At 38.7% G+C, this 27,312-nt stretch overlaps 3 protein-coding genes across 6 annotated transcripts; 2 read left to right on the top strand and 1 right to left on the bottom strand.

The window, feature by feature from the left end:
• The first annotated feature begins 80 nt into the window (after nt 1–80).
• Nucleotides 81–5,991, top strand: si:dkey-13a21.4 (uncharacterized protein LOC494576 homolog). 3 transcript variants are annotated; one of them, XM_055160442.1, is made up of 6 exons: nt 81–243; nt 2,663–2,798; nt 3,233–3,359; nt 4,858–5,076; nt 5,642–5,767; nt 5,859–5,991. In XM_055160442.1, exons 2-6 carry the CDS (start codon nt 2,719–2,721, stop codon nt 5,943–5,945), a joined length of 639 nt encoding a protein of 212 aa, XP_055016417.1. In that variant the 5' UTR covers nt 81–243; nt 2,663–2,718; the 3' UTR covers nt 5,946–5,991. The 3 variants fall into 3 exon arrangements, with proteins under 3 accessions (XP_055016417.1, XP_020791463.1, XP_055016418.1); XM_020935804.2 differs by lacking the exon at nt 81–243 and having other exon boundaries at nt 2,083–2,798; XM_055160443.1 differs by lacking the exons at nt 81–243; nt 2,663–2,798 and adding an exon at nt 3,065–3,154.
• Nucleotides 5,804–21,155, bottom strand: hcfc1a (host cell factor C1a). The gene is made up of 28 exons (XM_055160440.1): nt 21,137–21,155; nt 20,715–20,843; nt 19,534–19,733; nt 19,116–19,264; nt 18,861–19,021; nt 17,485–17,693; nt 16,734–16,818; nt 16,548–16,654; nt 16,285–16,464; nt 15,958–16,194; nt 15,720–15,868; nt 15,460–15,642; nt 15,162–15,383; nt 14,756–14,860; nt 14,431–14,647; nt 14,214–14,350; nt 13,390–13,537; nt 13,089–13,309; nt 12,056–12,941; nt 10,190–10,335; nt 9,778–10,114; nt 9,427–9,702; nt 9,248–9,354; nt 9,040–9,174; nt 8,781–8,966; nt 8,407–8,704; nt 8,228–8,291; nt 5,804–8,135 (listed from the first exon to the last, which is right to left on the bottom strand). The coding sequence occupies exons 3-28, from the start codon at nt 19,727–19,729 to the stop codon at nt 8,096–8,098; spliced, it is 5,181 nt and encodes a 1,726-aa protein (XP_055016415.1). The 5' UTR covers nt 19,730–19,733; nt 20,715–20,843; nt 21,137–21,155; the 3' UTR covers nt 5,804–8,095.
• Nucleotides 20,884–25,744, top strand: LOC110170276 (blue-sensitive opsin-like). Of its 2 annotated transcripts, XM_055160441.1 has the most exons (6): nt 20,884–20,936; nt 23,975–24,033; nt 24,103–24,271; nt 24,352–24,517; nt 25,215–25,454; nt 25,640–25,744. In XM_055160441.1, the coding sequence occupies exons 1-6, from the start codon at nt 20,890–20,892 to the stop codon at nt 25,742–25,744; spliced, it is 786 nt and encodes a 261-aa protein (XP_055016416.1). In that variant the 5' UTR covers nt 20,884–20,889. The 2 variants fall into 2 exon arrangements, with proteins under 2 accessions (XP_055016416.1, XP_020791581.1); XM_020935922.2 differs by lacking the exon at nt 20,884–20,936 and having other exon boundaries at nt 23,264–24,033.
• Nucleotides 25,745–27,312: the final 1,568 nt, after the last annotated feature.

Genomic DNA, 27,312 nt, shown 5'->3' on the forward strand with positions numbered 1-27,312 from the left:
AGACCTTATCAAGATGGAAGCATGAGACCAGAGTTTACAGGCCTGCTGCTCTCTGCCATCCAAATACATGGGTTGTCAGGACATTGCAGTGGGATTGTGGTGTGTTTTTATTTGACTGTGGCGAACTGATCTTAACCCCTTCTGTGCTGGACTGTTATGTTGAGGCACGTTATTGTCCGGCAGTTGGAAGCGACAGTGATGGATGGGGCAATGTTTAGCTGCAGCTTCTGAATTCCCAAGAAAGTGAGTGGCATGTAGGCGGGGGTCTTATCTCACACATGCAGTCCAAAGCTACGACAACGCACTATCACCATGCTCTATGCTCTTGACCATGTGTCTTTACGTAAACTCTCAAATAATTGTCTCGCGAAAAGACTATCAATAATAACTCGAACATTGTTATATAAAATACAAAATTTCAGTTTTACAAAGAGTGAATTATCAATCCTTATATTAAGTCAAAAAAGTATTTCAGCATAAATATATTCCCAAATCCATATCATGAATTTAACCTTTTTCTGATTAACCACAGTTAAAGGGGTGGGAGTGGACTACAAACAAGCAGTAAGTCTGAAGGAAACTACAACACACACCCATGGGCAATAGTATGACAGGGGAAAATAGAGTCCACTGTGTCCAAGTAATCAGCTCTGTAAAGTTTGTCTCAGGTCTAATTAGGAGGCTGAGTAGGTTTTGTAATCCTTTTTGCTAGAGCTCTTGTAACTCACTCACTACTCTCTCAAACGTTTACATAAAATACACACTACAGTTGTTGATTATAAAAGGTAAAGAACATTATACAAAACTGCAGTATGGAATAAAGCAGTACATTTGTGTCAGTGAAAATGTTAATTTAGAGCATAATAACTTCATCCATATTCTATTCACATATGATTGTTTCCCTTTATAAAGTTAATGCAGATAGAGTATATGAGACATGTAACTCTTTGCCTTGACAGATGCCTTTTTGAAAAAACAAAACAAACAAACAACAACAACAAACAAACAAACTAACAAACAAACAGGTAGGAATTTGCTCAAAGTGTTCAAAGAAAAAAAAGGAAAAGGAAGAAAAGAATAAGCATATATATGTTATAACCTTTCATGACACATTTCTGTTTTCTGTCTTGGAAATCCTCATGCTGTTGTCTTATCTGGTCCCTGATTGGTGTTTTTACAACTCTCAAAGCACAATGTGTTAAGTCTATGGCTAGACTAAGCAGTAGTTGTCAAACTATGGTACAGGGCTACTTACATAGTCAAGGAATTGCAATTTTGACATAGAAAAAATTATGTTTTCCAACCGCAGATAAAAAATACACTTTCACATTTGTTTAACATGATCTGAGAGTGGTAAATATTTAACAAATACAGCCTCTACTAACTATGATGGGGTGATAAGGTTATCCTCAAATAGTCAGCCTTCATACATTACATCCATTTCATTCATGCATTTTCATTTTTTACAGTTTGGCTCATCAAGTGATGGTGCTTTATATGTGATGTAATTTAAAGCAACAGAAGACCTATATTTTCTATTGGCTAATTATGTTGACACTAGATTGTCAATTAGTATGAAATATGATATGTAGTAAAAAAAAAAAAAAAAAAAAAGTTGGAGATAGAAGTATTTTGGGAAAAAATCAAGTGTTCATTCAAAATCTGTACTTTTATGCATTTTATTTTATGCACAGTTTGAAGCATGATATAGGCTTTTGCTGAAGAAATTATAGATGATAAATGATAATATTGAAACTATTTGTGCCAATGATGCAATAAACGAAAAACAAATTTAGACCACAAAAACAATTCAAAATCTAAAATATTGTTTGATGAATGAAACACTTTAGTACTTAGTTTGCATCTGTAATGGTTCATTACATGTCTATGGCTCCTTATCATATAGCTAAAAAATGACCAACAATTTCCCAGTAGTGCAAATAAATTGCACACATGATAAATATTGACCCACAAAATATTGTTCCATCTCTCATATATTGAACGATAGCCTATGAACCTTGTTTTACTGGAGTCATACTTCTTATTGCCACTCAACAGCCCTGCCAAATGTTTCATTGCCAAATCAGTCAGGGGAACAGCTGAGAAAGAATATATGATTTGTGTGAAAAAATAAAATTAAAATAAAATAAATCATATTCTAAACGGTTTAAAAACGTTTTAAATGTAAAAACTGTGCACCTCCAACATTGAGTGGCTCATTTTACCCGATGGTCCAATTTACCTGACTTAACCTCACCCTGGTCCTACTTTATCATCCGTCTGAAGGCGTTCATGTCTGTAGCCCACTGCCCTCTAGCGGCCAAACCGTAGGATACATGCTTCTGGACTTAAGACGGCGGCTGTAGTATAACGCTTTCAAAATAGTGATCATTTCACTCCACTCGCTTTCTCTTGCTCTCTTTTATGTCCATTGTATTATTCTCGAGTCGAAATCCATTTAAAGAAAAATTAAAATTAAAATTCAAAGAAATATCCTACTTTACTTTTAATTTTATTTTTACTTGCATTTTAGATTGCAGAATTATATAATTACATTTAATATAGGCTATTATTGGAGCTATTATTATTATTATTATTGAAAACTAGTGGAAGATACACCTACAGTCAATGGGCTAAACACACAGGATTATTTCACTTAAAGTTTACTCAAGATGTGAACGCGGACAGCCTCCTGGCGAAACCAGTGAAGAGACCGAGATGGCTGCGAGCCTGACCCATGGCCTGACCGAGGAAAACGAAGCAGTCATTATCAAACTAATCATGATAGGGAACTCTGGGTAAGTGCTAAAATGTGTTATTCAGTTTCGGTATTTCTTTATTTTTTGTTGCGCTGGAAGCATTCTCTTGTTCCAGGGACTTGTTTTTGGTGAGAATAGGCTACAGCACACCTTCACTGTGCTGCTGGTCGCTGATTTCTGTAACCTAAGGTGCACATTGGATGTAAAACTGTTAAATTACTGCATGGGTCGCTTTTAGCACTGTGGTCTAATTAACTGTCCACAGACTAAGTTATGACACTTTTTATAGCCTAAATTATTTTCATAATATTTTACATTTGATGATTTTGGTTACCACACCCAATTACATTCGTAACGACAGATGTGAAATGTTATAGACTGCTTTAAGTGTTATTGTAAGTAAAGATAGCAGGTGCTTTTGTCCCACAGTGTGTCCTCTGTTCTTCTGATAATCTTCATGTGTGTTTGCTCAGGGTGGGAAAGTCTTCCTTCATGAACAGATATGTCAGCCACCGCTTCACTAATCTGTACCGGGCCACTATTGGGATGGATTTTCTGTCCAAAAATGAAACTATAGACGGAGTCAGTGTGACTCTGCAGGTAAAACACACCCGCTGCTGTCTGTTTGCCTGATAAATACCATGGGAGTATTATTTCTTTCAACCCATACATTCAGTGGTGGAATGTAGCAAAGTAAAACTATTTAAGTACTGTACTTAAAGGTGCACTGTGTGTTTCGGTTGGGGGTCTGTTGTTGCTCTACCAGGAATGTTCCACAGTATGATATTAAACAGCACTGCCTTTATGGCTTTTTGGCTTTATTGCTCAAAAATACCTAGAAAAACAAGTATTCAGACTGCGAGACACAGATCTGACCTGTAACTTGGTAACTTGGTCTGGTTTGGTCTCCATGAAGATAAAGGTTTAATGCCATATTGCAAAACATTCCAGACAAAGCCATATCATCTCCATGAAGAAATGGACCCTCCACCAAAAAAGTTAGGCAATGCACTTTTAAGTAAAAATACTGGGTATCTGCACTTTACTTTACTTTTTTTACTTTTAACTTTTAAGTATTTTTATTATTGTTTGAGATCTGCTGAAAAGGCCGAGGGTTTATTTTAACATGTTCATAATGTGAGCAACACAAATATACAAATAAAAACAGCTGATCGATTCAGTTGTTTCTGCACAAATCTACATTTGAAGCATTATTAGATATTAAAGTCTGCAAGAAGTAACCTACTCTTACTTTTTACTCTTTAAATATATTTTTAAATATGTATTTTAATACTTTTACTTAATTTTTTTTCAGGTGATACTTTTACTTTTACTTGAGTATTCTTTTTTTTTCTTTGCTCCAGGATCTCTACTTTTACTTAAAGGTGCACTGTGTAACATTTCGGCTGGGGATCTGTGAATTGCTTGTTTCTATGGATATGCCATTGCTCTGCTTAGAATGGTCCCCAGCAGGGGCGTCCAGCCTTTTTCCTCCAGTGACCTATTTTCACAAAACGAAAATGCCAGAGAGCTACTAGTTTTAGTGGTCACAAGAAATTGCATATTATAAGAGCCATGGCAAGTCTTAGATGAGGTACAGTTAGATGCCTATAAAACATAAACCATTTTCCATTTATTAATGCACAAAGTTAAACATCAAAATGATACATGTATAATGGTAATAGGCATTTAATTAATCAAATTTTACTTATTCAGCACAATAGGTGTGATTCAGAAATCCCTTGGTGAGCTACTTGGAAAGGGGTGGAGAGCTACAGGTTGGAGACTCCTGTTCCACAGTATGACATTAAACAGACCTTACATTTATTCAATTACAGGTGGTTTTATTGCTCAAAAATACCTAGAAAAACAGGTATTCTGACTGTGAGTGAGGTTGCTTCTCCACAGATATGACCTGTAACCTGGTCTGGTTTGGTCTCCATGAAGATAGAAAGGTTTAAAAACAATAACATCTCCATGAAGATAAGCATTTGGAGGACCCCCCCACCAGTAAAGTTACACAGTGCACCATAAAGTAACAAAATTGAGTAGTTTTTCCACCACTGCATACATTACACTAACCTTTTTCATGTGGCAGATCTGGGATACAGCGGGCACAGAGAGGTTTCAATCCCTGGGCTCTCCTCTGTATCGCGGGGCTCATTGCTGCATTCTGGTGTTTGATGTCACCTCCCAAATCAGTTTCTCTTCTCTGGAACAATGGAGAAAAGAATTTTTAATCCTGGGAGAACCAGAGAACCCTGAAACCTTCCCATTTATTGTACTGGGCAACAAGACGGACCTGCTAGAACGTGAGGTCATTCACACTCTTATTTTGTTTGATTTTGTCCCTACGCTTTTGTGACATTTGCACCTATTTGAAAAACTCTTTACTTTAGATAAACTGTGGGCCTATTCCAATTCCAACTGAGCAAACCAAGAGAAATATTTGGTGCTAAAAGCCTGATCTTATCTGATCTAAGAAACTAAGCACATCACCCACATTGCCTTCTATGTGTGGCGTATGAGTGATCAGTGGTGGTCGGAGGGGTTGATGGTGCAGATTGGCTGCCTTATTATCATTACTAAATAATAATAACAACGTAAAACAACATAGCTCCTGCAGATTCTAAGATTTTGCTAAAGCATTGTAAATGAAAAATAAGATTTTGAAATATTTGGCTGTTCCCATGACACAGTAAACAAACTACCGCACAAAAACAAGACTGTATATCTGATACTGAGCTAAAATTAAAGTAAAATAATCTAAATAAAATCACATATTAATATCAAATCACTAATTGTTGCTCTATGATTAGGTATACATGTGACACAGAAATTTACATTTGATGAGCTTTCACCAGGCCTATTGGCTCTTTCAGGTGTCCCCGACAAAAGCACAACAGTGGTGTGCGCTCTTTGGAGCAGAGTACTGTGAAGGAAGTGCTCGAGATGATATTGATGTGGAAAAAACATTTCTGAGAGCAGCACGGATGGGGCTACAGCAGGTATGTGCAAAAACACTGAGAAAAGAACATAACACATTATTTTGTTGAACATGTTTATTTTTGATGATAAAAGATACATTACTCCCTACAGTACAAAAAACACACATTGGAAAATACAGGACATTTCCAGATAACCTGCAAACAGCCAAGAGAAACTGGCAACAACTGTCAGTGCTGAAGACTCACCCATCCAAACATGGGCTCAGATCTCCACACCTTTAAAGATGACCATCTAACCAAGGCGCAAAAAGTGACCCAGCAAAGGTACTGTGGAAGGAAAGGACACCATTGTATACCACATGGAGAGGAACAAACTCATTTTTTTTTATACTTTTGAGAACCTTGAGATCTTATCTAAATTAAGGCATTACTACTGAAATACACTGCTTTTTGCATGCATGTCTAGTTTTGTTCAACAGACACACTGACACGCACAAAATTATGAATGCATATGAAAGGAAAGCTCATTTCTAGAAAGAGAAATCAGGAGAAACCACATATAAACCCCAAGTGCAAGCCTCAAAAAAGACTCATAGTCTGGTGGTTACCATCACAACTAAATTGGCCCATACAAACATTTACAGTAGAGTCCATTCAAAATCCTTCCTGTACAAGTTGTTTGTGCACAAAATTATTCAAAGTCCTAGAATGAATTCCCCCAACAGAAGTATATTAGAACAGATCAGGGACATTATATATTTTATATATACTGTATATTTATATATATGTTTCATTTATAAGTAATGACACAAAAGGCAATTGAGATGACCAACATGTAAAAACAGTTTGTTACAGATAATTATATAAAAGACCAAAATTTTCTCCTGTGGCGGTTAGTTAGTTCCTTGCTTGAGCAAGAATATTTTACAAGAGTGTACACTCCAGCTACGCAAGCTTTTTTCCAGAGAACATTAGAGGACGCCCTATTGTCATGTCAGTTGCGTGCACACCTGTTGTCCGAAATACAAAGTCACGAAGAAAACATAACAATTTATTGAATGGTTTCAAACAGTGGAGGAATGGGGAATTTACTTATAAAGAAGTGATATATATTAATGAGCATAAAAAGCACAAAACAACTGATTGAGATACATTTTCTTAAGGATAGGTATGGAAGTCAGATGTTTAATAATAATACCCAGCTCAGGTTGCTGTTTGGCAAAGCAGTACAAACATTGGGTAAGATGTAGTAAACAATATATATATATAAAAAAAAAAAAAACACACACACACACAAGCTTTTCTCTCATTGGGTCCACTTCAAAGGTTCCCTTCACTCCTATAATTTCTACACTCCTGCTTAGAACATGTACAAATGTGTCTCTCTTTAACTGCTGTGGTAACAAGAACATACAACTAACTTAAGCATTAAAAATACAGTGGCTTTCAGAACTCTGCCACGGGAATTTCCTCAAAGACAACCTATGGGGATGTACTGTTTAAAAAAGATGTTTTTCTTAAAAATGCACACACACACATAGCAACAGGAGGGAAATGCTTAAAAAATACAAAAATAAACTACACAAAAAATCTTCTGCATCATTGCTAATTTTTTTGGGAAGATTTTGCAAGGTATTTGTGTGCAGCAAGTCTCAGTCCTAGCAAAGGTATTCATTTATCCTCTACAAATCTCCTTTGTCATTCTTTTCATGTCCAACCACCAGTCCTCATCTTGGGGACAGTGCACAGTGATGACAAAGCCAGGAGACTGGAGTCCAGAACGATGGCTGTACAAACTTGTTTCTTTATGGAGCAAAATTTCTTCAAGCAAAAAAAAAAAAAAAAAAAAAATTAAAGGAAAATAATGATGTCCTTTTCATTAAGGACAAGTGCTTTGTTTCCATATTTTTTTTCCTTTCATTCACTAATGCCTCAACAGCATTTTCTCAACACTGTACATCATTTCATGTAGTCTCTTTCTACATCTCCCAGGGATTCACAAAAAAAGGTAAAAGTCACACTGTGGCTGGTTCCCAGTTTGTGAAAAATGTAAATGTTCTTTTTTTCTCTATAAAGCCTGACTACTAAAACAGGTGGAGATTAAAAAAAAAAAAAAAAAAAAAAAAAAAGACAGGGTAATGTGCTTCTAGTTTGCATTTCTAAAATTAGTACAACCAACAGAACCAGGAAGAAGGGAGTATCTACAGGGAAAAAACTCAGATTGACTTTTGTCTTGGCTTCATAGATTTGTCTTCATTGCGTTCTTGATCTGAGACACGAGGATGAACAATACGGATTGTATGGTGAGAGGGGCGGTGTCCTCTTCGGTAAAAAAAAAAAGAAAAGGAAAGAAGGGACTTAAGACCGGGACAGGTCTTATTTGCCAAGTCACTGATCTGTCCTAGCTTTCTTTGGACCAGCGGTCTTACTGCAAATATGCACACACAGAACAAAAAGTTAATTTGAACTGCATCACATTAAAACATGTTGAATACGCTTGTGTTAATGGGCAACACTTACCCATCAGGAGATGTTCCTGGTCTTTTGGGTGCCGGTTTTGCTGATGAAACATCTTTGCCAGATTCTACACATAAAATACAAATGTAATTGGTGTATACATAAAACAATATAATAAATTTTTTATATTTAACATAACATATAATAAAAATACTTTAAAAATGAATTTGTTGCTCTGTCACCTTGTAGCCATCGAACTTGAGTAGCAGGACCATAGCCCTTCTCATTGCGGGCCGCAATACGAAAGATGATAGCTGGCTTGGTTGTGTAGTCGATGTGAGCGTTGGAGAGGCTGGAGGACTGCACCAGACAGGAGGGACTGGGCCCACAATAAACACGCATAAAGGCCAGTTGGGCTGGGGTAGAAGCTTTGGCCTCCGTTGTCTGGCTGCTCTGAATGGCCAGGTAAACTGAATATTCAATAATCTTTCCAGAGGTGACAGAAGGTGGCTCCCACGTTAGGTGGGCTCCATCAGGGCTCTGTTGATAGACGTGCATGGTTAGAGCTGCTCAATTCAATAACTAGGGTGGACAATATACAAATGACATTGCTTACCTTGCTGATTTTGATGGCACAAGGTGCTCCGGGGAAGCCAGGCAGGCAGGTCTTGAAAGCAGATATCTCAGAGAAAGAGCCACGCCCACAAGCATTTATTCCTGCTACCCTAAATTTATATGCTGTTCCAGGCTGGAGCTCCATTTTCTTCATTTGGCTATAGTCTGGCATTACACCAGAGTCATCCTATCAAATGCGACAGTTAATATAGATTTATTATTATTCAAACTGTTTTCAAAAATGTAATCAAGAAACATACATCTCCAAGAGAGTCATCCGATGGCACATAGTAGTGGGTGACAACCATATTAGTCACTTTTACTATTCCAACATCAAACCACTGATTCTCCTTCTTTACAACAGGCTTCACTGGGGCTGGTTGAGGAGCTTGTTTCTGCACACAAAAAAATACATTATATGCATGTATTTATTTTTCTCTTAAAATACTTGATTGTAAAGTCACTTACTTCTCCTTCTAGACCATTTGCTACTTCTGCTAAGGCCGCTGCTGCTTGCAGCTTGGCAGGACTAGCTACTGAAACAGAACCTGCAAATGTGCTTGATGGGGCTAATGCTGCAAAAAGAAAAAAAAAAGCTATGATTTGCCTGTTTGAACTATTTAAATTAAGTTAAATATTTTCCTTACTGTCTGAAGCAGTATGTGGGAGTAAAGATGCTACTGCACTTGTGACTGCTGCTGCCATTTCATTATGACCATTGCTTTCAACTGAGGGGTCATTGAGGCTGTCAGCGGGGGCTAGTCCTTCAGTGGGCATACTTGTGTCCACAGCACTCTGCTGAGCAGCTGCCTGAGCCTCCTGGAGCTGTTGCTGTTGCTGGACCAGTGCTGCCAGCTCCTGCTGTGTCAGCATTATTGGGATATTGGTGGTTTGCTGGCCCTCTCCAGCAGAGTCCCCCTCATCTAAAGACAAAAAACATCAACTGATAAAACTGACCCCAAAACACATTATATGGCTGGTACCAGACAGTGACTCACTCATGACTGCCTGCTGAGCAGCCTGGAGGACTGCCTGAATGGCTAGTGCTTGAGCCTCTTCAGTGGCTGCTGCCTGAGCAGCAGCTTCAGCTGCAGCGGTAACAGCCAGCTCCTCGTCCGACAGCCCAGTCACCATGAGTGATGTTGCTCCCTGACCCTCAGACATCAGCTCTGAAGGAAGGTTCAGAGCAGTGGATGCACCTGCTTCTCCCTGTGTCTCCATGGCTGTGGCTCCTTCCTCTGCAGAGGCAATTCCAGTTGACGTGTCTTCAGTTTGCATGGGTTCCTCAGTGGAGCTGGAAGCTGCGTTTGCACTTTCCGTGATCGAAGAGATCGACTAAAAAAACAACAACAAAATAGTCAGAACCTGCATTCATTTTAATAAAGGCACAGAGTACAGTAGTGTCTTTACTGGTACAGCAGGTCCCGGAGCAGGAGTAGACTGGGTTACAGTAGTAACTGCTCGGCCCTGGGTGGTGCTCACAAGGCCAGTGGCTGCTGTGGCGGTGGCTTCCTCTGTGCTGGCAGTAACTTCGGTTCCTTCTTCCGTTTGTTGGGCTAGCAACAAAGAAAACAATATAAATCCATGGTGTTTCCTTATCCCCATGATTTAAGTATATATGACAGGTTTTCATGTTTCTTTGTTACTTGGGTTAGTAGAATAGTATTACCTAGGGTAAGTATTTATCAGAGTTTTACATCAGTAAAGTGAAAAAGTTCAAAAGAAAAATACAGAAAGTAGCAGAGTTAATGCAGAGCAAAGTCTACATCAACAACACTGAAAATTCCATTCAAATGCAGGTTAAATTTATTAGCAAGGGACACATTTTTCTAAGACATTTAACAGTGTCCTCCATTTTTATTTGTAAAAACACTTTTCTGTAATTTAGGCAAGTTTTGATCCTTGTTACCATAATGGTTGCAGAAATGGAATTATCCATGTATGTCAAATCTGCTGTCCAAACAGGAAGTAAATCGATAAAATTCAATAGAATTTAAAAACAACTAGGAATATTTTTTAGTAAAATCTTTAAAAATATTATCATAATTAAAGGATGTATGGAGGATTTTTTTTTCATTTCAAATTGTCAATGATGGCATTATAGAGATGCAGTAGCCTTGAAATTATGATGACCAAAAAAAAAAGAATAAAAATTCATCAACTCTGGATGTGGTGGGGCTAAACATTTGCCAATAGAAAAGGAGACTGCCTCGTTATCTGTTAGCTGATAGGTTGTCAATCAAACTCCCTACGTTTCTAGTGTAACTGACTTGCCTGCGCACTGCCATTACGTGGTTTACGTACGTCTGTCACACAATCCACAGACGCAAGACGCACAGACGCTGTTTACTCCACCAACGCAACAGTTCTTAGCGGCTTTTTTGACTTATATCTTCTTGCAGTTTGCACAAAGTTTGTTGCAGTGGCAGACAAGAATCTACGAACAGTTAGCCGCAAAAGAAAATCAGTTTTTTTAGGTCGCTGAAAGAAGAAGACAAGGGGAAAAGCAGCAAAGCCAAACTAAGGTGATTCTTGGAGATTCATTCCAGCGATGGCGCGACTGAAGCAGACGAAGGGTCTAAAGACTGACGCACTGGTCGCTAAATTACTTCTGGACAGGTCACTTCTGCTTATTATGAAAACGTACTTTCTTTCCAAGAGCTAGACAAACGTTTTTCAGGACACGAATGCGACATCCCATGTCTGAAAACGTAATTTTCAATGCAAAGAAAGAGTTCGCTTGCTGCTGCGTGTTGTAGTAGTAGCAAGTTTATTCTTACGGAATCTCCACGCACCCCTCTCTGCACCCCTTCCTGCTCCTCTCCCTGCTCCCCGTTACACTCTTCTCCCTGTTCCTCACTTCTCCGTGCACGGAATCTCCGCACACCGCTCCTCTCCCCGTTCCGCTCTTTCCCCCTGCTCCTCACTTCTCTGCGCACGGAATCTCCGCGTACCCCCTCCCCTCGCTCCTCACTTCTCCGTCTTGCCTAACCAACACTGTAGTTAGTTGTTTACAAGTTATGTGCAGCGATGAGTACTTGTTTTCTAGAAACAAACCTGTTTCTGGCGTAAGGAGGAGGAGGGAGGAGGCGTTTCTACGTAGGGAGCTGTGGGGGAGGAGGGGTGGTTTCACGCATGCGCAACATTTGAAAAAGGACAAACAGTCGCTGGATTTCTCGTTCCTTGGAAAATCCTCTATACAACCTTTAATAACTATGATTTTGTGAAAAAGTACTCTAACCTGTCATATGCATGTTAAACTACGTATGTACAAACCTGTGCCGTCAGCCGTCTCCATACTGCACGTAGCTGTGGTGGCGGTGTTGGTGGTCCCTGTCTCATGAGTTTCACAGGGCGGATTGGAGCACACCCTCTGAGCCAAGCCTGATGCTGTACTCGTCTGGTCAGCTCCCATACTAGAGGTGGCAGTGGACGGGGTGTTGGTGGTCCCAGTCTCATGCGTTTCACAGGGCGGGTTGGAGCACACCCTCTGAGCCAAGCCTGATGCTGTACTCGTCTGGTCAGCTCCCATACTAGAGGTGGCAGTGGACGGGGTGTTGGTGGTCCCAGTCTCATGCGTTTCACAGGGCGGGTTGGAGCACACCCTCTGAGCCAAGCCTGATGCTGTACTCGTCTGGTCAGCTCCCATACTAGAGGTGGCAGTGGACGGGGTGTTGGTGGTCCCAGTCTCATGCGTTTCACAGGGCGGGTTGGAGCACACCCTCTGAACAGTTGCTGCTGGGCCAGCGCTCATATTGGACGAGGCCTGGGTGGGTGTGTTTGTGGTGCCGGTTACATGAGTCTCACATGGAGGGTTTGAACACACTTTCTGAACCCCTCCCATATTGGCAGAGGCTGTGGTAGTTGTGTTTGTTGTGCCAGTTTCATGAGTTTCACATGGTGGGTTGGAGCACACACGTGGTGCTGACATATTTGCAGAGGCTGTTGTGGCAGTGTTGGTGGTTCCCGTTTCATGCGTCTCGCAGGGTGGGTTAGAACACACCAGGGTGACTGTCCCAGACGCATCTCCAGATGCACTTGCTTCTGTAGAACTAGGTTGATCTGATGTTGGTGAGGCCAGGATTGATACAGGGAGGTCTTGTACAGGCTGAGCCTCAACTCCACTTGGAGTAGTGATAAGAGTTACCTGTGTGGGCTGGTTCTGGGGAAAAAAAAATGAAATCAGACAGATAATGGAGGACTTAAATGAAAAAGGTTTAAAACAATTACTGTTAAAGCTTATAAAATATACAGAATATTGTACAATACGTCAAGTAGTTGTGACGTGATATATTAAGAGGTGTCTTACCTGCACTGTGATTGTAGAGGAGGGCAGAGTGGAGGCAGAGGTCAGGCTCATCTGAGGTGCTGACACAGTAATGGCAGTTGGATTAATGACCTGACTGGACAGGGTGGCTATGGTCCCCAGTGTGGTTACAGGGGTGACCAACGATGCAGTAGAGGAGTCTACAGAACCTCCAGACAGACTGGTGGAGACTGTACCAGTGACTGTACCAAGAGTAGTGACACCTAGGACCATAGAACAAAAAGACGTGCGTATTTTTAGTGACAATATCCTTTTTACTTGACAAGGAAATGCACAAGTTTACCTGTAGTCCCCTTAACAACCAGAGTCGTGACAGTGGGTTTAACTGATGACACGGTCACTGGAGTAACAAGGCGAACACCCCCTACGGTGCTCATGGGCACAGTGCGCAGAATAGTGCCTGGTTGCCCAGGAGCACCCTTTAAAACCACCTGCACAAGAGTGGATATTAAATGAAAATGGATTTTTTTTTTTTACACTAGAACAAAGTTACAATAAATATGTACTACAAAATTCAGACTACCCGTACTGATTGTGTACATTTCAACATTTTAAAATATAAATTTAAATGTATTTATTAAATTATAAAATTTTAATTTTAAACATGCTGCTTAGAATGTGATCAGGTGTATGGTAACGGCTTTCCTGATATTTCATTGGTGGATTTTAAGGATGTGCAGTTTCTTACACACGTTGTCAAGTTAGCATGTTTGGTATGTTCTGATTTCAGCGTGTATTGGTAAGTAGCTGCATACAGATTACAGTTTCTGTCCCTGTGTTGTTGTCGCTGTCTGCACTGATGTCGTTAGTCTGTTTAGATGCTTTGGAGATCTGAAGGAGAATATCATATAACTAACTCAGCTCTACTCAACATTATTTAGTCTGCAAAAAACCTGATGCACTGAAAACCCAATTTTTACACCTGACCAAAGAACACTGGGTGCATTTTTTGAGATGTACTTAAGTACTTAATCTTGTAACTGGTTATTTACAACACACAGTAACTAATACATTTAGTCTTGGTTAACATAGCTAGCTATGATGGAAATATTTCAGTCCCATGCTTTCATGTAGCATGTTTGAGGAGTGTGTAAATTCACCCTTTACCTGTGTCAGTCCTTGTTGGCCAGCAGCAGTAGCCAATTTTGGAACAGCAGTAATGATTTTACCAGGTGTTCCAGTCGTCATCACCTTTGTTGTAAGGATTGTAATGGGTGATTTCAAACTTGTACTACTGGTGACACCTGCATTGGAAGAGAAGTATACCATGTTTATAGTATTAGTATTTGTTTGAAAGTAGATCAACCATTTGAAAATGAAGTACCTGTGGCCCCAGCCTGACTCATGATGGCAGACATAGGGATGGTCTTAATAATGGTGGTGCCTTGCTTTGTGGTGGTAGGTGAGACTCCACTAATGTTGAGGATTGTAGGCTTGTTTCCTGTGCCTCCAGCCTGTGAGGTGGTGATGATAGTCGTTGGCTTGCCATCTGCTGAGGTCACCAGTTTCAGGATAGTTCCAGCTGGAAGGGGACCCTTTGTCTGTAAATAGAACAACAAATTATACAAACCATCTGGACAAACTGATGGTGTCTGTCTCAGGAGTTTTAGGTTGTCTCCCATTTTCCTGCACTTATTCAAATAGCTGACCTGTATGATCTGTGTGAGAGGGTTAGTGGAGGCCTGGCCTGTGACAGCTGATGTCTGCACTGGCTTGGTTTGTACCACAGACATCATCTTGCCAAGGTTGGAGATCTGCCAACATAGGAGAGAGACTCAGTTTCATGAGTCACCAGCAAACACTGGGGAGCACAGGGATTTTAGTGGATTACTAATTTAATGGTATTTCTAAAAATTGACGTAACCATTATACATGCAGTTAATAACACCATGCTCCCCGTTTTCCGAGTTCTCCAACAGTCAACTTAACACCCTCCTCCACTGGATTACAACACAATTGTCACACTACAGTGACACAAAATAAGCTTGAATCGACATCAGGCAAACAGGTTATTGTAAGTTTTCACAAATTCACATTTTAAGTTGATTCTCTTACCAAAGTTCCACTGCCACCCATGGTGAGAGGACTCTTAACTAAGGTGATAGTCTTGGTAACTCCACCAACAACAGTAGTGACCACCTGGGCCTGCTGGGCAACTGTAACAGCACCTGACTTGTGGACAGTAATGATAGGTCTGGTAGTTGTAGGAGAGGCTGCAGCTGCTGTGCCAACCTGAGCAGCAGCAGTCTTAAGCATTCGAGTGGCTGGGTTGCTCACCTGTAATGTAAGAAATATAGTGATATTACTAGATAATTAAAAACAGAACAAAGAAGAAAGGTAATACTGCATGTACCATCACAGGAGAGGCAACTTTGACAGTTGTTGTACCAGGGGAAACTGCCACTGTTTTCAGTATTGTAGCACCAGCTGGAACGTTGAGGACAGTACCAGCTGAAGAGGGAGGAATTTTCTGAGTAGCTGCTGCAGCTGCTGCTAAAGCTGCCATGCCACTCATTTGTGGGCTACTTCCAATTGGCTGAAAACATTAAAATAAATCTTTACCATCAAGTTGTTCAAAGAGCAGATGACATGACGATGACAAAATACACTCACAGATCCTTGGGTGGTCTGGGCTGGAACAACCATTCTTACACCTGGTGGAAGAGCGGTTACTGTCACAGGGGACTTTCCAGGCTGGTTGGGGCGAACTGTGACTACTGAAGCTCCTGTGGCAGACTGTTGAGCTGCTACTTTTAAAACAGCTAGGACACAAAAGAGAATGACAGACATTTGAGCATGCCATCACCTGTCTGACAAAGGGTCAAAACTGCTTGAAGGAAATCACTTATACCAGTCTGTGTAAGGCTTTGAGCAGCGGGGGCTGCTGCAGCTGTAACAGGACTCTTTGGAGAGTTCACAGGCTGGGAGGGAGTTGCACTGACTAGAGGAGAAGCTGGAGTGGCAGGGATGTCATACTTTTGTAGCTGCAACAAATATGTATCAGCGGTAGAGACTGCTCCCCAGCTCACCTCCAGTGAGTTTGTGTTGGCACGGACCAACTGAACTCTGGCGGGAGCATGTGGTCGTTCTGAAAATAAAACCAGATTAATAAATAATGATCACATATTTCTTCAAACCACCTGAGTGATCCAATCCAAAGGCTAATTTGATAACATACCAGTCTCTAGGTACCATAAGTCTTTACAACACACTTGGTTGTTCCATGCTTTACGATAGCCATCACGCCCACTCCAAACATAAAGGCGCGAATTGATCGAAACAGCACAATGACCTGCACGGGCTCTGGGGATGTTATCCTCAAGGGTGTCCATCAGCACAGTTTCCCAACACATGGAATCTATGGAGAAAGGTATAAAACATAAAAACTAAACCACAGCAATTCTGTTTTGGAGTGAAGCCATTTAATCGATATTAACTTACCAAGATTTAGACAAGCCAGGGTGTTGGTACACTTCCACTCTTTTTCATGTGTTGCTACTTTAACATCATCCATTACCAAAGGAACCCATCCTCCAAAAACATACATCCTGTAAAATAGTACAACAGCTTTATTTCAATAACTGTTTAATGTTTAGATGTTTATATTAATAATTACACTTTTCTCACTTATTTGTAATAGTAGTTGCTGAGTGAAGACTTCTTGGCAGAGGCGCAGTGCCATTAACGGATGGTTTATTCCATGTCAGTGTATCTACAAAAAAAATAAAATAAAATATATATATATATATATATATATATATATATATATATATATATATATATACACACAAAAGGTCTTAACAAAACATTAAAGTTTGTTACTGTAATCAGTGTAATAGTTGCCATCGCCTGTGTCCCATGCCCCTTTGATAGTGTTCTTTAAAATTCATTATTGTTAAATTTCCACATTTGCATTACAATCATGTTTGTTTTCTGGTTTGTTTTACTTTGACACTTTTCCCAGTATTTCCATTTTTCGAACAGGAATTGCAATATTACATGTAACATGATACAGTGTTTGGTTGCAGTTTTGTTAATTATAGTGATAGACTGATGTCAACTAATGTTTTGTCCAAATCAACACAACCCTCTAAAAACATGCTTTCTAAAAATACTTGTAGAACAACATTTGCAGAACAACATTTGCGGGTGTTTTCCCCCTTATGGGTGGTTTTCAGATTCACATGGGGGTCAACGGTAAAGTTTTCCTATCAACTACATGGCACTTCATTCTTTGATAATTTCTATTACTGACTTTACTCTAGAAAGCACCATAAAACAAAAATCTGAATTTTAACATTATTATTAGCTGGTCTGCATTAAACATTACTGTCCTGTAGAATGTTGTCATGCCGTCAGAAACCTGGCAATATCTTACCAATATCAAGTGTCCAAAGATCTCCAAGGCGGCAACCACTCATTCCTCCATAGATTATTAAACGTGATTTTCTGCTAGTCTTTTCTGTGTATACAACAGCTGTGTGGCTCTCACGAGGAGGAGGCAGAACACCGTATGTTATCGGGATATCCCATCCAACCACACTGGAACCAGGGCGAAGTTCCAATGTGTACAAATCATTTAGATATCTGAGGAATAAAATAGAAATGATTATTTTCAATAATTATTTTTATAATTTTTGAACAATATGGCCAAAACATAAAAAAATTAAGCAATTGCATTGTTTACATATCTACACAAATTTACTGTATTTTACTTTATTGTAACTTAAGTTTACATTTCTTTAAGCTTAATTCTAAATGCTTTAATCAATGTGTTTAAAATGGTCCAGCATTAGTTTCTATTCTGTATTATCTTATCTGTATTAGAAGACCATCTCTGCTTTCACTCTGAAATCCTGCATAAAAATCTAACTCTGCATATAACAAAGTCTTGAGTAAACTTGTTATAAAATAAAAGAGGTCATGATTGAGTGCATTTACCACTCACACCTCAGTGTCTCTATGGATTTTTTCTCCCATGAGGCTGGTACGGGACAGAGCGGTTTGAATGTTCCCGTTGTCAAAAGCAAACCAAAACGGCCCGTTTGATGGGCCCAAAGTGGCCAATGTGAAGTTCTGCCTCGCAAAAGTAGTCTAGTGTAGACCAGCCCTGGAAAAGGTCTGGCTGAGCTACACAGCACTGTGCAATAATTAGACATGAGTCAATGTGGGTGAAGATGTCCAAAAACAAAAGCAAAATAAAACAAAAAATCATAATTTCATGACTACCGTTGACTTGTTCTAGTGATGAACAGACACGTTCCTAGAGATGGAACTTAAATGTTGAGCAAACATGCTGAACAAAATAAATCTGGCCTGCATTAACAAGACTAAAATAATTTTATTTCTAGAAGATATCACCACACTCAACGCATTTCATGAACAGATGGTAAATCTGCCTTACAATGATTAAAACGCACAGTTCTGGCATAAATTATGTTTTTCCCCTACATTTGTTGCACTTTGGTGATACCAGACTGCCTTGGCTCCTATATCATGTAACTAGTAGTTCTTATAGAATAACAGAGTAGCTACATGGTTTGTTGATCTTGTTTTAGAAAACAGGGTCACAAGTTGGGCACACACTTTTCCTCAGGCAACCACGTTGGAAGTGACCTTCAATTGTTAATTTAGCAATTTTTCACATTGCCAATTATCAAAACACAAATTAATTCAATTTATTGCCCTGTCAAATTAATTCAATTTATTGCCCTGTCATATTTAACTGTCTGATAACATGACCTAAAAGTATACCTTGGAATATTGTTTTTTGGATCCTCACTGTCATTGGCAAGCCCGCCAAAAAGGTAACACTTGTTACCCACAAGAGAAAAACTGTGCCCAAGACGAGGACAGGGAGGGGGGCCATTCTTCGGATTTTTAGCTTTTAACTTTTTCCACTCCCATCTGCTGGCCTAAAAATAAATTAAGTAAATGAAAATAAGGAATAGAGTAACATATAATGTGTTATTATTAACACGATTTTATATAGAATAGCATAATTGTTACCTGCAGTTCATAAAGATCGTTGCTGTACTTCCCATACTCGACCATACCACCAAACACTAGTAATCTAGTACCATCACAGACAAAGCCATATGCAGCACAACCAGGGGGGATATCACCACGAACTGCTGGTATGAACCACTGATTTGTAGCTAGAAATGAAAACAAAAATAAAGTAGCTGTTATTAGACATATAATGACCACCACATATGGACAGGCTTCTCAAGAAACTTTTAATCCCGCCTTTTTTAATGTATTATGAAAAAAGCCCAGCAGAGGGCGCACATTATATATACATTTTGCTTGGTCTTTCGATGCACTAAACAAGTTTACACTCAACATTTTAAGTTATAGAGCAGCAAAACGTTGATCTTTGTCTGGTATAAGAACAAATAATACAGACGTAATAATGTTAAGTCACCTGTGTTGTAGACGTGTAGTTCATCCACTATCCCCTCGTTTCCGCCGCCAAAGACAACCATAAGTTCTTTGATGGCTACAGCTCGGTGTCCGTGTCTGGGACGCGGGACCGGGCCAGACCATCCTAGGACCCGCTTCCACCGCGGCTGCAGGACCGACGCCGGGGTCCCAGTCACCGCGGAGCCAGGGACAGACATGACTCTGTGGTCGGGAGATAAAGAGTGTTTTTATAACGAATCATGATATTAAAGTTAACTTTTCCGAGTTTCCGAGCACCGTAGGTGCGAGCAGTGCACCTTGCATTATTCATTACACTTTGTCTATAGCCGACACCTATGTAAAAGTTATTGATTAGACAATCAATTATTACAAAACGAATATTGTTTCTAACAAATGAATTCGTTATATAGAAGGAGCCATCTTGCATCAAACAACCCCGCTAACACTAGCAAAGCTAAAAAATGGCGGAAGCAAATGAATAACAAAGATTACATTCTTTGGGCCTCATGAACTAAATAGTATTTAAGCAGCTAGAAACTGCCTCGATTCAGTAACTCACGGACTCCCCACCTCGGGCAAACATTTAATTCAAAATTATTGAGTTAGCAAGAGCCTGCTATTTTCATGCCTCTCTGGGAGTCGCCATATTGTAGCTAGTAAGCTAAGTAGTCTTTGCATTCAGGTTCTAGAGCAATTTACAACCTCAATGTAACGTAAAAGACATTGAGGCAGCTTCCAACCTATGAAACAACAAAGTAATTGTTGAAATTAATTGGTTTGTGAGCGCGCCTGCAACACTTATGCTATTTCTGGTACTACAGTCCGTTAGCGTAAAAGGCTAGCTTCTCAACCCAATTTACTGAAGCTAACACCGTTAGCATTACGATTGGCATCTGTCAAAATGTTGCCCCATTTACAATAAAGTGCAATGGTATTGTGGAGTTATGGGTTATGCATAATGCACCTGACACAAAAAGAATTGCAAATGCACAGCCAAAACGCATCTAAACATAGCGTGAGTGTATAAACAGTGTGTTATTATGTTTCATGCCGTCTCTGGAAGCAGCCATCTTTTCGACGATCGGCCTACTTCTACAGCTCCCACAAGAAAAATGGCCGGGCGGTTTGCCACAACAAAGCATAATTACCCTCTAAAAAGCAACAGTTCCATAGTTCACTTACTTATTTTGGTGCAGTGGTCAAAGAAGCACTGGCAGGCTCTTTATTCTTGCAAAATTAATCCAAATTCATTCGATTTTTGCAGAAGTATTTCCTCTCATGCCTGCCTGGAAGCTGCCATCTTCTTGACAACTAGAGGCGGAGGAAAATGGTAGAGTTGGCGTCACCCGAAGTAAACATGGCGACAGAGCCGCTTGCAGCTGCTTTTGGGACTACTTTACTCAAGTATGTTAAGCTTTCAGTTTGATCACGTTAATAAACCAGACTCCAAAACAACATTGGGATTCCAATGCATTAAACATCAACTTTGAAATGATGATAGCAACTAAAACCCTATTGTTAAGGTTATTGTCCCTTAGTAAAGATGGCGACATCCGCACACGGCACTAGCCAATTAAAATTCAAATGTTTAAGAAGAAACGTACGTATATTTACAAAAACATTTTGGGAGTTAACCATGATGTGGTTCATACATACTGACGTGGGATTTGTCTGTGCTGTTGCATTTGATGCTATTTTAATAATTTTGCTATCGCAACGATGATGGCTTGCGCACATCGACTTTGCCACGCCCACATTGCACTGCGCCCTCCACGGGGAGTAAGTAGTAGTGATCTAGTAGTGGGCTTAAGTAATGCATAAGAATTATATCCGGGGGGGATATGATACAGTTACATATAATTAAGTCAAGTGAAGTGAAACTCTTTGATAGAGGCTAGGATGTTTGTAGGCTATTGCCTTATTGGTAGTTTCAGAATCTAAAATCTGATAATGGGACCAAGACAGATTTCCATTTTGGTTAGGCTAGGTATTTTGATAAAAATAAATAAATAAATAAAATAAATCTAAAATATAATTAAATGTTGGACTTGATCTTTTCTTTTAGTGCCTAGATCCTAGAACTCACAGAATAACAACAAAACATTGCAGTTTACCATTATAAAATGTTTCAAAAAAGAACACACAAGGCTATTAATTTTAGCTGACCCCCACCTGTACTGCATATTATTGGCTTGTAGAATGTTGAATGCATGCTGTCGAATATCTGAAACTCAGCAGTGGGGTATGCTAACATAACATGAAAATTAAGATTCTTGGCTCTTTTAAAAAATGTAGGCCTATTGCTATATTGCACTGACAAAATAACTGATTAATAGGCTATATAATTGAGCAAGACTAGATGTTTTGGACAAACATGACATGGACAAACATCAAAATATATAAATAAATAAATAAAATACTACTACTACTACTACTACTACTACTACTACTACTACTACTACTACTACTACTACTACTACTACTACTACTACTACTACTACTACTACTACTACTACTACTACTGCTACTACTACTACTACTACTACTACTACTACTACTACTACTACTACTACTACTACTACTACTACTACTACTACTACTACTACTACTACTACTACTACTGCTACTACTACTACTACTACTACTACTACTACTACTACTACTACTACTACTACTACTACTACTACTACTACTACTACTACTACTACTACTACTACTACTACTACTACTAATAATAATAATAATAATTAATAATAAAACATGAACAGAGCCAGACACTGTCATAAATATTATCTATTTGCATTTTTGTGAATAAAAAAGGTTGAAAAAATCCTAGCCTATTTTGCGAATCAGGTCAGAAAGCAAGTAGGTCTAAATCAAACAAACTGGCCTAGTGTAATACCTTTAATGCAACTAATGTAAGGGTTTAGCTGTGATAAGAGCCTTAGAAAAGATTTTACAGACTGATCACATGAAGGCACCATCATGTCATGGGCCACAACCTAGATCAGGATTAACCTTACCAGGTGAATTATGACAACGGGAAACATCCTGTGTTTTCTTTCTTTTTTTTTTTTTTTTTTTTTTTTTTTTTTAAACTTTTATTTAAATCTTCTTTTCATCATCACAAGATACAATATATGGATCTCAACTGTCCCACCCAAGAGTTTGAAACAGTTCTGAATCTGAAAAGATATCAAATAAATATTTTAAACAGGCTATATTCTTTTTTCTTTTCTTTTCTTTCTTTCTCTTCCAGAACCTGCTGGGCTTAAAAGTGGGCAGAACTAACATTCAGACATTTATCTTATGTCTTTTTAAAATTATGGCTTTTGAAATGAGTAAAATAACTTATTTAACTTTATTAACGATAAGCTTTAGATTTTAGGTTTTGTTTTCCATGTCTGTGTTATTGGGCTTTGTATAGTAGAATATTTAATTATTGTTATTATTTTTTCAAAGATCTTACTTTCTTTTCTTTTTTTTTGTTTCTGTAAACAAGTATAGGCTACTTGTAAAAAAAAAAGAAAAACAAAGACACTTCTGTGGGTGTGCTGCCAATCTGTAATCCGTCCTTTTCCTGACAGGGTAACAAAAGTAGAGATCATCCATCCTAATACCAGCAGAAAGCAGTTTACCTGGGGGAATACTGAATGTGATTAGCAACAGTATTAGCGGTGCTGACTGGATTTGCATGCAGCTGAATGCAGCTTCAGATTAGTTCCACCATAACTAACACAAATAACCTCACACAGTTATTCCAAGATAAACACTTTGCAGTGTTTCACAAGTTCTTGAATATTCTCTCATATTTTTGTGTGCAGTTTAATTTATTTTTTATAATTCCTTCTGATAATTTATCTTTGTCCTTCATGCTATTTTGTGCCATTGAAGCCATTTGTGGCTTCCAGCTGTTTTATAATCTCCCTAGGTAATTGAGACCTATTAGTAAATAAACCTCTGAACTATTTAATGAGATAACAGGTTTAGTTAATTAAAAGTTTAGTGGGACAGCCCTATAAATGTACCTGCAATCATATTTTGTGGCCATAAAGCTAAGGTGCGCAATCAAGCAGAATACGGAGTAGCAAATGCAATTCTGACACTTTTTAATAAGCAAAGATGAAGCACGGACGTGTTACAGAGCTCCCAGAGGACTTCTATATCCCCATCCCATTAGACACAAACAACATTACCTCTCTTAGTCCCTTCCTTATTCCTCAGGACCACTTATCAAATCCTGGCACATTTTATGCAATGTCCGTTTTCATGTTTTTCATATTTACCGTGGGCACTTTTATTAATGCTCTTACTGTTGCGTGCACCATTCAATACAAAAAGCTGCGATCCCACCTCAACTACATCCTGGTAAACCTGGCCATCTCCAACCTTCTTGTGTCCATGGTGGGCTCCTCCACTACATGCGTCACTTTTGGATTCAGATACTTTGTCTTTGGACCACTGGTATGTAAGATCGAAGGCTTTCTGGTGACACTTGGAGGTAAGAATACAACTTTATTACTCATGGAATATATGAATCTATACGAAGATTAATGTTCTGCATTTCCAGGTATGGTGAGCCTGTGGTCTCTTACTGTGATTGCCTTTGAGCGATGGCTTGTCATCTGTAAACCAGTGGGGAACTTTATCTTCAAACCAGATCATGCAGCCGCTTGCTGTGTTTTCACTTGGGTCATTGCATTAGTTGCATCTGCACCTCCACTATTTGGATGGAGCAGGTGTGACCATAAGACACTTTTTTTTTCTTCAATTTAATGGCTTTAATTATTGTTATGGAGTAATAATTTTATTCTTGTAGGTACATCCCTGAGGGACTACAGTGTTCATGTGGTCCAGACTGGTATACAGCCAATAACAAGTACAACAACGAATCCTATGTGATGTTTCTCTTCTCCTTCTGCTTTGCTCTTCCCCTCTTTGGCATCTGTTTCTGCTATGCTCAGCTGCTACTTACAATGAAAATGGTAAGACAATGCACTTTTTTGATCTTAAAACTACATTAGAAAAGTGACCATCTTAACTCCTTGGTTTACTTTTTATAATCACTTTCTAAAAAAACACTGCTTAGAAATAATCATGGAACACGATGAACACTGAACCAAAGGATCACAGCTAAAGGCAGACCACTATACTTAAAAGCTCCTCATATAAATTCAGGTGCAAAAAAAAAGACTTGAACTGGATTTTTAAACTTGTTTTAAGTGTTCAGATCAGATTGAATTTAATTGCTTATACAAGGAACAATATTCTCTGGTATAAAGACAAATATAACTTGTTGTGAGATAATTAAGCTTGAAGTAAGAAAATTTGTCAATGAGGTAAAATTGTCGAATTTTCTTCAGGCTTAATTAGCCTGCAATTAGTTATAATTGTCCCCATTCGCAAATCATTTGGTCTTGGTTCATACACTTAATACATCTTAACTTGTCAAAACAACTGAAAAAAACAAACAACAAAAAACATCCAGAATTTAAATACATTTACTTCATCTAGAAACTAGTGATGTTATCTATGTATTTAATCATGTATGGCACTTTTTACACAGCAACAAAATTTCCATTCCACTGAGTCAAAAGTGGGTTAGGCACCTCTAAATGTAATTGTAGGGATGCTTATTATGTGCGAAAGCCAGGTTGTGATTGTGCACGTCTCTTCAATCAGGCGGCTAAAGCACAGGCTGAGTCTGCCTCTACCCAGAAGGCTGAACGGGAGGTCACCAGGATGGTGGTGGTCATGGTGGTGGGCTTCCTGGTGTGCTGGTTGCCCTATGCCACTTTTGCCCTATGGGTGGTCAACAACCGAGGGGAAACTTTTGATCTGAGACTGGCCTCAATCCCCTCTGTGTTTTCTAAATCTTCTGCTGTCTACAACCCAGTCATCTACATAGTCCTCAACAAGCAGGTAAACACAACATTCTATTTAAAAGTGGCATAGGAATTTATGGTGTTGTGCATAGAATATAAATTCATTTGCATTTTGTTGTAGAAGTTCATGCATTTCTTTAAAAAATTAAGTGAAAGACTACTTATATGAACATACCTATTTTAGGCTTGTACAGAAAAGACATGATTTGTTGTCTGTTTCAGTTCCGCTCTTGCATGAAGAAGATGCTGGGGATGAGTGGAGGAGATGATGAAGATTCCACTGCAGCTTCTTCTGTGACAGAAGTGTCTAAGGTTGGCCCAGCTTAAATGTTTCCTGCAGGAACCTGACTATTGCACTTGTAAATATATAATGTATGTTTATTTATGCAATAAACCACATAGTGAAACTGTTTTTTTTTTTTTTGCACAGCAAGACTTAAAAAATCTAACAAAAAAAGAATTATATTAAAGTTAAGGTGGCAAGTATTACCTGCTTCTGGTTTTATTTAGTAGTGCACTTGTGTGTGTGTGTATTTTATTATTACACATTCCTTACATCAAACACTCCAGGAGATTTGTACCGCACTGAAAAGGCAAAGTGCCAAAAGGCTCAAACCTCCAGCTTGATTTAAGATCCACAAGAGGATTGTAAAGAGATACCTCACATCAGATTAGTGTCTAAAGTCAGATTATCTGCACACAAATCCTCCATGTTCTTCCTTCCTAGAGGGATTAACCTGTTTAAAAGGTATTAGTTATATATGTTGGTTATACACAGACCAAATTCTGTATCTACAGACTTTTATATTCTTGTATAGACAATGCTGCTAAAGTTATTGCTTGTTGCCAAACATAAATGTGTATTGTGGTATGAAAATGTTTCTGTTAATGGGCCTATATTGAATGAATTCATTTTGTGTGTGCATTTTGCTACACATACTAACTGGATCTAAAACATTACAGCAAGTAAGTATTTTAGGTACGAGCCATTTTCTCATCAAATAAAATAATATTGAGTGATGCAGGCACCACTATTCCATAGCAAAATTAATGTCAAACCAAGGGGTATACCGATAAGGCAAGATACCGGGATCGGTATCGGCTGCGAAACTAAGCATTTTAGTGTATTGGAATGGATTGGATTTTGTGAATGGATCGGGCGATATACGTGATATCTTCACGGAGCAGAGAGGGAAACAAAACTTTGGACAAATCGAATGGTGGCGCAAAGCAGAACTTGCTTACTTGTCTACATGTGTTAAATAATCATGTGCTCTGAGCAGGCTTTTTTTTTTGTCTTTTTACAGGCCTCAAACATAAATGATATGGTGAAAAAAACTGTCTTTTCAAACAGTAAGATAGAACATCACCAATATCTCTGTTACAATATTCTTAAGATGCTGTACTGTGAAGGATAGACATACATTGTTTTACAATATTTTAACAAATTATTACTATTTTGAAGTAGCCTAGACCTTTTTATAGGTTATCTTCAAATAATTTTATTCAACTGGAGCCAAATTCACCATGGAATAGACTATTCCATTAATTATAAATGTACAGTATATAAATTGTCTAAGTAAAATGATTAAAAAAAAGAGAAGATCGGTATTTGGATGAGATCGGAACGGTATAGGGTATTGTAAATTGGCTTATTAAAATCTGTATCGAACTGGGAGCCAAAAAAGCTGGATCAGGACATCCCTAGTCAAAACAAGTACATATATAGTAATACTGGCAAAAAGTAAAATTCATAATTTGTAATAATTCAACATTTTTGCCTATTTATAATTTACATTTTACATTTCAGCAAAGGTTCAGTGCTGCAGCAGTTAGATTAGGTCAGAGTTTTAAATCATTCACACAAATGAGTATGAGATCATAAGAAAAATGAA

This window comes from Boleophthalmus pectinirostris, unplaced genomic scaffold, assembly GCF_026225935.1.
Source record: "Boleophthalmus pectinirostris isolate CB_2022bp ecotype Guang Dong unplaced genomic scaffold, ASM2622593v1 HiC_scaffold_3, whole genome shotgun sequence".
Classification (NCBI taxonomy): domain Eukaryota; kingdom Metazoa; phylum Chordata; class Actinopteri; order Gobiiformes; family Gobiidae; genus Boleophthalmus; species Boleophthalmus pectinirostris.